The sequence below is a fragment of the Bos taurus genome, chromosome 8 (genome assembly GCF_002263795.3).
Source record: "Bos taurus isolate L1 Dominette 01449 registration number 42190680 breed Hereford chromosome 8, ARS-UCD2.0, whole genome shotgun sequence".
Classification (NCBI taxonomy): Eukaryota; Metazoa; Chordata; class Mammalia; order Artiodactyla; family Bovidae; genus Bos; species Bos taurus.
The window spans coordinates 65,055,131-65,067,175 of NC_037335.1; the positions used below are offsets into that span (position 1 = coordinate 65,055,131).

Sequence of the window (12,045 nt, forward strand, 5' to 3'; positions counted from 1 at the left end):
GCAAAGGATTATTCACTGTATATAATTAATTGTAACTAAAATCTGCAGAACATTGCTTCTAAAGCCATCTCCTTAAATAAGAATCTTCAACCAAGGGTGGGATCAGAATCACCTTCAAACTCATTTTCAAGGTGGTCATGAAACACTGCTACTGCAGGAAATACAACAGTGGGATTCTGGGACAGCAGAAGTGGACCACTGGCCTGTATGGAAAGAGCTATGATGTGTTCACTGTAACAATAAGTTCTGTGTGAAAACAGTAAGATGGGTAGAAGAAGCTTGCTCTTTCGGAAATCTTAATTAAATATAGCAACATACACTACAAAGCCATACCTCTCCATTTTCAAATGTTATTTCTCTGACAAGAGGAACGCATTTATCTTGAATCCAATTGTAAGTCCCATCAAAATTTGTCATAGATCCCAAGTACACCATATCTGGAGCAGAATGCTGTTTACAAAAACAAAGAAAAAAGTAAACATCTAACTTGTGCTAGCAAAACTGCATTCTTAAAGCCATCTATGAGCTCAGAAATCTATACGGGATATAAAAGAAGCGAAAAATCATGGAACTTCTGAGAAAGAGGACTACTGATGGTAATAAGCTGCTAACTATGATTATGAGGGACCTGATTATCTAAGCTGTGATGCCTAAGCCTTCCGCTTTCCCTTGGATTTGCATCAAGTAAATGCTTATCAGGATCTTCATCAATAGCCGGCAGGTGTTGGGAAAAGAATTATCCTAATGATTTAACTGAGCTATCTCTCCCTTCAAAAATGTCAGAAGAAAATTTGGAGACTTCCAGTGAAAAAGCCTTGAAAAATACATGACACTATATAAATCTAAACTAAAATTAACTGCTGTTATCTGTTTCCAGATTCACTCAAAATCAGTACCTATGAAGTGCCTAAAATGATGATAAATTGCTAACATTTCCTAAGCCAACTACTGTGACCAAGCATTGTTTTATCACCTTGTATGTGTTTTAAGCACCTTGTATGTGTCGACTCAGTTAACCCTCAAAACATCCCCATAAAGCAGGTACTAGTATTATCATGGCTGTTTTTACTAATGAACAAACTAAAGCACAGAGAAGCTCACAAACTTTCCCAGAGTTTTACACCTAGGAAGGTAGCTGATTGTTTTATTTTAGTGAAGTATAGTTGATTTATGGGCTTCCCTGATAACTGGAGACCCCGGTTTGATTCCTGGGTTGGGAAGATCCACTGGAGAAGGGATAGGCTACCTACTCCAGTATTCTGGCCTGGAGAATTCCATGGACTGTATAGTCCATGGGGTCACAAAGAGCTGGACACAACTGAGTGACTTTCACACACATAGTTCATTTACAATGCTGTGTTAATTTCTTCTGTATAGCAAAGTAACTCAGTTATACATACATACATAATCTATATAAACCTATGTAGATATGTATGTATGTATTTTGTTGTTCAGTCACTAAGTCGTGTCTGTCTTTTTGTGACCCCTGTGGACTGCAACACGCCAGACACCCCTATCCTTCACTATTTCTCAGAGTTCGCTCAAGTTCATGTCCAGTGAGTCAGTGATGCTATCAAACCATTTCATCCTCTGTCATCCCCTGTCATCCATCTTTCCCAGCATCAGGGTCTTTTTCAATGATTCGGCTCTTTGAATCAGGTGGCCAAAGCATTGGAGCTTCGCTTCAGCATCAGTCCTTTCAATAAGTAGTCAGAACTGATTTCCTTTAGGATTGACTGCTTTGATCTCCGTGCCGTCCAAGGGACTCTCAAGAGTTGTCTCTAGCACCACAATTCAAAACATTAATTCTTCAGCACTCAGCCTTCTTTATGGTCCAAATCTCACACCCATATATGACTACTGGAAAAACCACAGCTCTGAATAAACGGACCTTTGTTGGCAAAATGATGTCTCTGATTTTTAATACATTTTCTAGGTTTGTCACAGTTTTTCTTCCAAGGAGCAAGTGTCTTTTAATTTCATGGCTACAGTCACTATCCGCAGTGATTTTGGAGCCCAAGAAAGGAAAATCTGTCACTGCTTCCAGCTTTCGCCCATCTATTTGCCATGAAGTGGTGGGACCAGATGCCATGATCTTAGCTTTTTGAATGCTGAGTTTTAAGCCAGCTTTTTCAGACTGTTAGGTCAATTTGGGGTAATAATAACTGTGACTTTTGCCTTTATTATTTGTGGTTACCATCACCTGGGCCTAAACAGCTACTTCTAAGTTTAGATACACTTAACTTCTTAGCCAAGGGTTAAAAACAACCTAGCCGTCTGGAGAAGGCAATGGCACCCCACTCCAGTACTCTTGCCTGGAAAATCCCATGGATGGAGGAGCCTGGTAGGCTGCAGTCCGTGGGGTCGCTAAGAGTTGGACACGACTGAGCGACTCCACTTTCACTTTTCACTTTCATGCATTGGAGAAGGCAATGGCAACCCACTCCAGTGTTCTTGCCTGGAGAATCCCAGGGACGGCGGAGCCTGGTGGGCTGCCGTCTATGGGGATCGCACAGAGTCGGACATGACTGAAGTGACTTAGCAGTAGCAGCAGTAGCGGTCCTTAGTATCTGGCAAGTACCAGGTGAACTTATACACCAGGAGACGTGGGAGTTTGGCTAGTCTCATTCAAGCTAGAGTGATGACCACAGACCTCTGAAGCATTGTTTTGAATGTGAGTCCCAGACTGAAGGTGAAATAGAAGTGGGAAAGGCCTGGGGGTCAGGGGGTCTCTAGTCCCAGCTCTGCCACTAAATGCCTGTGTGACTTTAAGCTTGTGTCTTCATCTTTACTTTGAAAGGTTTGGATTAGGACAAAACTATGTCTTAAGGTTTCTTCCAATACTAAAACTTTATGAATCTGGGAATATTAACATGTACAAAACTACAAATTATAGTATACATATATTTACATTTTAAATTATACACACTAAGAAATAGCAACTTACCCCTGGTGGCTTATAGACTATGTTGTCTCCACTGTATCTTTCTGGTTTTGAAACAACCCTAACAGAAAGAGAGAAACAGTGATAATATTTTTTAAGAAAAATAATAGCAGTAATATGTCTGAAGTATCCCAGGTGGCACAGTGGTAAAGAATCTGCCTGCCAAGGAGATGCAAGAGATGCGGGTTTGATCCCTGGGTTGGGAAGATCCCCTGGAATAAGAAATGGCAACCTACTCCAGTATTCTTGCCTGGGAAATCCCATGGACAGAGGAGCCTGGCTGGCTACAGTCCATGGGGTCACAAAGATTTAGACATGACTGAGCAAGCACGCTTAGCAAACATGCTAGTTGTTTTGCAACATATGAACTATAACTTGAAATACATACTTTTCCATCTTTCCTACTTATAAGATTATGCAACACCAAGAAAAGCATACATTTGAAGGAAAAGTTTAGTAAAAGGCAGATTTTTTTTTAAGGGACATTTTAGTTAGCTGTTTTTGTGATTGAGTATGTTATCTTTTGGATTAGAAGTTTTGGCAGTAAATGGCTGTTTTTGACCCCAGACTGTTTCTAGTAACTGAGGTGATATCTGGACAAAGCCCTTTGGATAGAGACAATAACGATAAACGCTCTGCTATGAAGTGTGCTTGCAGTGTTAGAGGAATAGTGAGGGGCCTGCATGGCTGGGAACAGTAATGCAAAAAACGTAAGGGAGAAGTTCCTTCATTATTTACTCTGTACAACCATCCTCATAAAACACTGATAATGTTTACAATAGAACACACATACAAAACCTACAGAAGCATTTAAAATAAGGGAAAAGGTCACAAACTGGAGAGGAAATACTATGCCCGAAATCTGGGCTCTACTCAAGACTACAATTGTACTAGTCAAGGTACTGCAATTGAATCTTATCAGTTATAGGTCAAAGAAAACAGACAGTATTGCAAAACAGCAAAGGATGGTGGAGATAATTTTCAGTGAGAAGAGATTCAAGGACAGAACCATAAGAATGATTCTATTTTGAAAGAGAAAGGAAAAAAAAAGATAAAGCCAGGGAAATCAGAAATGTAAGGATTGAACCAGGGAGATTCAAGGTAAAGTACAGACAGCAGAAGGAGGACAGGGTAGTTCAGGGTCACATCCTTCAGAGAAATTGTAGAGAACTAAGACTGGAAAAAAGACCACTGGATTTGCTAATTAAGAAGTCACTTTGTGACTATGCAGAGAGATTTCTTTAGGGTAATGAAGGTAAAAGTTTTCAGGAGGTTAACATATTTGAACCATTAGAGTATGAGAAATTCAGGGTAGTCAAGCATAACTAATCTTTGAAAAAAATTTAAGAATGAAAAGAAGATGAGTTAATAGTTCAAGAGACAGAAGAGACAGATTAGGAATGAGAGAATCATGCTTTTGGAAAAGGAAAACAGTCCATGAAAAGGGTCAGACTGAAAACATGAGAAAGCAAGGATAACTGATGGATCAAAGCCCCAGAGGATTTTGAATTGAATTGAATTGAATTGAATTGAATTGAATTGAACTGAAGGGACACTAGTGGAGAAATCAGCTGTGGAATGAGCATGTTCCTCTGAGGCAGGGGAAAGACAGAAGAAAAGTTGGTCCATCCTTTTCCTCTTACCTACATTTTGAAAAATATAGTACAGAAAGAATAATTAACAGACTTTTAAACTCCTTTTTAAAAAGAGAGGTCAGAGATAGGCATAAAAACTTGTCAGTGACTTTAAGAGGACTGAGATAATCTTTATGAGAGGTCATCTTCAAAAAACCACCACACACAACAAGAATTTAACAAGGCAGCTGAGCTGACCCAACCACCAACACACTGTACCAATTAGGCTACTTACCCAAACGCAGCTAGGAAGGCACAATCATCATGCAAAATATTTGCTACTCTTTCAAAAACTCTATAGTTTTCTGAATCCTTCTGCTCAAAATATCCAATGATATTTCTTTTGCTGCGCTGTAAAATAAAGTATGTAATTACTTTATAAACATATGTAGTTCTTTAAGAAACATTTTATTTCATTTACCTAGCTGCTGTTCAGTTATCTCCAAATGAAATGTAACCGGCTTTTAACACCTAATCCAAAACTATTAAAGATTACATTAGGTTGAAAACAGTCTGAACTATCATCTAATGTAATAATTTCCTAATAACATTTTATTTTAAAATTTCAAGAAATAATAACTGTTTAATCGGTGACAGTTTTTTCCTAAATAAGATGACTAATTCTAAGGTGTGTTAAAATAATACATCAATTTGTAATCTGTGGCTGTTGGCAGAGACTCCATCATAGGTCTCTCACACTTCTACACATTTAGGTATACCCAAGATCCAAGAGTCTGACCATTCTTGATCCAGGTTGTGCTTATAGGGAGCGAGGCTGAAGTATGAGGTGATGTCTCCCTCCAGGACAGAGAGCAGGCTTACTGCTGGCTCTGAGACAGATGTTTCCCAAGCCTAAAGTTCTCCTGTCACAACCCCCTGCGTGAGCAGGGATCCATCTGGCCCTCTTTCACCTCCGTAGGACTTGGGGGACAAGGAAACAAATGCAACCATGCTCACATGTGAGCAAGCAAACTGTTGTCTCTGACCAGGAGCCTTATGTCTTCTAACAGCATCCGTGAAATGAGTTGGCTAACCTGTTCATTTGTAAGCAGGGTAAGAACCAAGTTGCAATGACAATTTAGCAATGACAATCTGAAGCCCAAACTTAATTGTTTTCGTTTGCTTTTAAAACACTTCTTGGTGTACAAAGAAAAAGACCTTGTTAATGTATCATTAAGGGTGGTTAGGTCAGAGGATACTAAAATTTATACAAATTGCTGCTACAGGAGTAATGAGAGCAGAGACCCTGAGGGTTGCCACTAAGCAGAAAAAGGAAACTATGGTTGTGTGTGCCTGACATTAACTTCTATTTCTTCGTAATTCAGGCTACCCTTTGCCCTCAATTAAACTGAATTAGTGCAACTTTATTGCTTTATACATTTTATTCAAAGGCACAGTAAAACATCAGCATTCCCTTTGAGAATTAATTCAAGAAAAATTAAACTTGTTATGTATATGTATACGTCAAAATCCACTGCAGTGAACTATAAGAAAATGTCTACAGATTCTCTGGTTTCCTAAGAATCTCTTTACATGAATCAAGCAGGCTATGCTCATTTGATCCAGCAAAAGTCAGTGACTTACGTCAGGAGTGGTGATTTCTGCCAAGTCATGAAGTTCTTGAATGGGGTCACTTTTTTGTTGCCTGATGTAATCTGCAAGTGCTTTCACTGATCGCTGACCCCTGTATTCTCTCTTCATCATCATCCCATTACGAAACAACTTGAGGGTTGGGTATTTGCTTATCCTATATCTCTGGGCTATATCAGCTAAAAGAATGAAAACAAAAATTAACTTCACCTTCAAACTTAGTCTCAGTGGGCCCTTTAGCCCAGCTGTAAAAATCTTACAATTATTTAGGGAGAACATTTTGGTTCATGTAATTCTTTTCCAGCATTAGAAAAAAGAAACTAATCATGACAAGGTTCATATTGGTTAAGAGGCTAGGTTCCAGATGTATACTGCCTGGTTTAAACCCCAGCTATTTTACTGGCTGCTGAGTTTGCAAGGTGCATCAACTACCCTTGCCTTATTTCTTATCTGTTATATAGGGATAATAATTTCTACCACACAGAGTTATTTTAAGGACTAAGTGAGACAACTCAAATGCATAAAAGAGTAAACCCTTAATAAATGTCAGTATTATTGTAGATGCAGTCTAGAAAAAAATTAGAATGTGCAAAATTCCAATTTTGAAAATAGTCATTCAAGTTACTTTATATTGTAAGGATCTTATAGTATTTAGTAAAAGAAAATTAAATTTAAATCACTCTTAAAGGCTAAAACTATTAGATTCACGGCTAGAAGGAGTATTTATAATCCCACATATGAAAATTTTCTGTAAGCTAATACAATTAAAAGCAAAATTCAGAGTATACACCAAAAAAAAAAAAAAATATATATATATATATATATATACCTTTACTATGACCTAAGGGTATATTCTCACACATATCATTAAAATTAGTATTCAGAGTCTCAAAATAAGAAACTGAGTAAAAATGTATGCTGATCTCACTTTTAGGAATCACAATTACTAAGATACAGACTCAATCAGAATGGAAAAGCCTTTAAATTTTTCTGCCGTTACTTCTAAGAGGTAGCAAATAGGAGAAATCAATGGTTTCTAGACACTTGTTTTAATTCCTAAGTCATGTCCCTGTCTTGTGGACCCCCACGGATTACTACCTGCCATGGTTTCTCTGTCCATGGGATTTCTCAGACAAGAATAATGGAGTATGTTGCCATTTTCTTCTCCAGGGGATCTTCCTGACCCAGGGATCAAACCCACATCTCCTGTATTGGCAGGGGGATTCTTTACTGCTGAGCCACCAGGGAAGTCCTGCTGCTGCTGCTGCTGTCGCTTCAGTCGTGTCCGACTCTGTGCGACCCCATAGACAGCAGCCCACCAGGCTTCCCGTCCCTGGGATTCTCCAGGCAAGAACACTGGAGCGGGTTGCCATTTCCTTCTCCAATGCAGGAAAGTGAAAAGTGAAAGTGAAGTTGCTCAGTCATGTCCAACTCCTAGGGACCCCATGGACTGCAGCCCACCAGGCTCCTCCGTCCATGGGATCCTCCAGGCAAAAGTACTGGAGTGGGGTGCCATTGCCTTCTCTGAGGGAAGTCCTAGTAAAGCTCAAATGCCATACTAGTCACATGTATGAGAATGTTAAAAGATGCACTACATTTTTAGACTGACGGGGCCCTGAGAGAGCATAAGTAGCTTAAGACAGGTGAAAAACAATTTTTTTAACTGAGTTCTAAAATTAAGTAATTTTAAAACAGCAGTACAGAAACCATGAAAATTCTCTAGCACTACCTCCATTCCTAGCAGTTACAAAACAAAACAGAATTGCAATAAACTGCTGACTGTCTTAATTTTCTAGGCAATAAGATGGTAGAAACAACAGTACCAGAGGATATATACACGGATGAGTGCTGACAGTTTCATGGGTGTGTTCACATAGGGTAAAACTTAATTTGTATGTTTTAGATATGTACAGTTAAGTCAACTATACCTCCATAAAATTTTTTAAAAATTAAGATGACCACTGACTATACAAAACAACAATTATGCCTTGTGGGCTTTGACACAAAATACATAAAATAAAAACAACAACATATAAACTGGGGGAGGGGAAGTAAGCAGAAGGTTAATGACCATGTAAGCATTCTAATGTCTTTGCAATGCCTTGGAAGAGGTAAAAATACACTATTTTCGTAAGTCAAGGTTGCATTTTTTTCCTAAGATCAAAGAATGCTAAAATGGTGTATTAGAAGTTAAGGATGGAATATGGGTTCTCAGAAGTAGGTTTGGAGAACAGATGATGTAATTCAGATCATATAACTCTTTGTTAAATTCCATGGAGGACTTATAAAGGAGTAAATATGCTTGACTATTATTAACATGGGCTTGTGGCTCAGCAGGTAAAGAATCTGCCTGCAACGTGGGACACCTGGGTTCAGTCCCTGGATTGGGAAGATCCCGTGAAGAAGGGAACAGCTTACCCACTCCAATGTTCTGGCCTAGAGAATTCTCACAGAGTTGGACATGACTGAGCGGCTTTCACTTATTATTAATATAATTCTTTAAATAGAAGACAAATATGAGCAAATACAACCCCTGGTCATATGAGACTGAGAAGACTATTTTATTCACCAAATCACAGAAATTTGAAATAATATTAAGATATCTTAATATGCATGTATTTCAGTTCAGTTCAGTTCAGACCAGTCGCTCAGTCATGTCCGACTCTTTGCGACCCCATGAATCCGCAGCACTCCAGGCCTCCCTGTCCATCAACAACTCCTGGAGTTCATTCAGACTCACGTCCATTGAGTCAGTGATGGCATCCAGCCATCGCATCCTCTGTCATCCCCTTCTCCTGCTGCCCCCAACCCCACCCAATGAGTTCACCGTTCACATGAGGTGGCCAAAGTACTGGAGTTTCAGCTTTAGCATCATTCCTTCCAAAGAACACCCAGGGCTGATCTCCTTTAGAAGAGACTGGTTGGATCGCCTTGCAGTCCAAGGGACTCTCAAGAGTATTCTCCAATACCACAGTTCAAAAGCATCAATTCTTCAGCACTCAGCTTTCTTCACAGTCCAACTCTCACATCCATACATGACCACTGGAAAAACCATAGCCTTAACTAGACGGACCTTGTTGGCAAAGTAATGTCTCGGCTTTTCAATATGCTATCTAGGTTGGTCATAAACTTTTCTTCCAAGGAGTAAGTGTCTTTTAATTTCATGGCTGCGGTCACCATCTGAAGTGATTTTGGAGCCCCCAAAAATAAAGTCTGACACTGTTTCCACTGTTTCCCCATCTATTTCCCATGAAGTGATGGGACCAGATGCCATGATCTTCGTTTTCTGAATCTTGAGCTTTAAGCCAACTTTTTCACTCTCCACTTTCACTTTCATCAAGAGGCTTTTTAGTTCCTCTTCACTTTCTGCTATAAGGGTGGTGTCATCTGCATATCTGAGGTTATTGATATTTCTCCCGGCAGTCTTGATTCCAGCTTGTGCTTCCTCCAGTCCAGTGTTTCTCATGATGTACTCTGCATATAAGTTAAATAAGCAGGGTGACAATATACAGCCTTGTATACTCAGCCTTGATGTACTCCTTTTCGTATTTGGAACCAGTCTGTTGTTCCAGGTCCCATTCTGACTGTTGCTTCCTGATCTGCATACAGGTTTCTCAAGAGGCAGGTCAGGTGGTCTGGTATTCCCATCTCTTTCAGAATTGGGATCACCACAGTGTCTTGTGATCCACACAGTCAAAGGCTTTGGCATAGTCAATAAAGCAGAAATAGATGTTTCTGTAACTCTCTTGCTTTTTCAATGATCCAGTGGATGTTGGCAATATGATCTCTGGTTCCTCTGCCTTTTCTAAAACAAGCTTGAACATCTGGAAGTTCATGGTTCACATATTCCTGAAGCCTGGCTTGGAGAATTTTGAGCATTACTTTACTAGCGTGTGAGATGAATGCAATTGTGCGGTAGTCTGAGCATTCTTTGGCATTGCCTTTCTTTGGGATTGGAATGAAAACTGACCTTTTCCAGTCCTGTGGCCACTGCTGAGTTCCAAATTTGCTGGCATATTGAGTGCAGCACTTTCACAGCATCATCTTTCAGGATTTGGAATAGCTCAACTGGAATTCCATCACCTCCACTAGCTTTGTTCATAGTGATGCTTTCTAAGGCCCACTTAACTTCACATTCCAGGATGTTTGGCTCTAGGTGAGTGATCACATCATGATTATCTTGGTCATGAAGATCTTTTGTGTACAGTTCTTCTGTGTATTCTTGCCACCTCTTCTTAATATCTTCTGCTTCTGTTAGGTCCATACCATTTCTGTCCTTTATCGAGCCCATCTTTACATGAAATGTTCCCTTGGTATCTCTAATTTTCTTGAAGAGATCTCTGGTCTTTCCCATTCTGTTGTTTTCCTCTATTTCTTTGCACTGATTGCTGAGGAAGGCTTTCTTATCTCTCCTTGCTATTCTTTGGAACTCTGCATTCAGATGCTTAAATCTTTCCTTTTCTCCTTTGCTTTTCACTTTTCTTCTTTTCACAGCTATTTGTAAGGGCTCCACGGACAGCCATTTTGCTTTTTTGCATTTCTTTTACATAGGGATGGTCTTGATCCCTGTCTCCTGTACAGTGTCACGAACCTCCATCCATAGTTCATCAAGCACTCTATCAGATCTAGGCCCTTAAATCTATTTCTCACTTCCATTGTATAATCATAAGGGATTTGATTTAGGTCATACCTGAATGGTCTAGTGGTTTTCCCTACTTTCTTCAATTTCAGTCTGAATTTGGCAATAAGGAGTTCATGATCTGAGCCACAGTCAGCTCCTGGTCTTGTTTTTGTTGACTGTATAGAGCTTCTCCATCTTTGGCTGCAAAGAATATAATCAATCTGATTTTGGTGTTGACCATCTGGTGATGTCCATGTGTAGAGTCTTTTCTTGTGTTGTTGGAAGAGGGTGTTTGCTATGACCAGTGCGTTCTCTTGGCAAAACTCTATTAGTCTTTGCCCTGCTTCATTCCGTATTCCAAGGCCAAATTTGCCTGTTTCTCCAGGTGTTTCTTGACTTCCTACTTTTGCATTCCAGTCCCCTATAATGAAAAGGACATCTTTTTTTGGGTGTTAGTTCTAAAAGGTCTTGTAGGTCTTCATAGAACCGTTCAACTTCAGCTTCTTCAGCGTTACTGGTTGGGGCACAGACTTGGATTACTGTGATATTGTATTTACTAGACATTAATCTGTTTGGCTTAGGAGTCAATACTTTCTGAAGCAGAATACTACAGGATATATCAGCTATAAGCCCTTTATCAACCTGATAAATTAATGAGAAAACATGTCTTTGAGGTGTTATAAAAAATGGTGGGTTTTATTACCTGAGCAAGGAATTAATTAGACTAAATTGGTACTATAAATTGAGGGGTAAGTTCAAATCAGTTGCTCAGTCATGTCTGACTCTTTGCGACCCCATGGACTGCAGCACACCAGGCTTCCCTGTCCATCACCAACTCCCAGAGCTTGCTCAAACTCATGTCCATGGAGTCAGTGATGCCATCCAATCATCTATATTCTCTTTTGTACCCTTCTCCTCCTGCCTTCAATCTTTCCCAGCTTCAGGGTCTTTTCTAATGAGTCAGTTCTTGCATCAGGTGACCAAAGAATTGCAGTTTCAGCTTCAGCATCAGTCCTTTCAATGAATATTAAGGACTGATTTCCTTTAGGATTGACTGATTTGATCTTCTTGCAGTCCAAGGGACTCTCAAGAGTCTTCTCTACCACCACACTTCAAAGCATCAATTCTTCAGTGCTCAACTTTCTTTATGGTCCAACTCTCACATCCATACATGACTACTGGAAAAACCATAGCTCTGACTAGACAGACCTTTGCTAGCAAAGTAATGTTTCTGCTTTTTAATATTATGCTGTCTA

General features: G+C 39.6%; 1 protein-coding gene across 1 annotated transcript in view; it reads right to left on the reverse strand.

The window, feature by feature from the left end:
- ERP44 (endoplasmic reticulum protein 44) overlaps positions 1-12,045 on the reverse strand; it is a 96,737-nt gene that overhangs the window by 15,689 nt on the left and 69,003 nt on the right. The window contains exons 5-8 of the mRNA NM_001035032.2: positions 6,163-6,347; positions 4,814-4,929; positions 2,948-3,005; positions 334-450 (exon numbers count right to left, since the gene is read on the reverse strand). Of these exons, the coding sequence (NP_001030204.1) occupies positions 334-450; positions 2,948-3,005; positions 4,814-4,929; positions 6,163-6,347 (476 nt within the window). The remainder of the gene's footprint in view (positions 1-333; positions 451-2,947; positions 3,006-4,813; positions 4,930-6,162; positions 6,348-12,045) is intronic.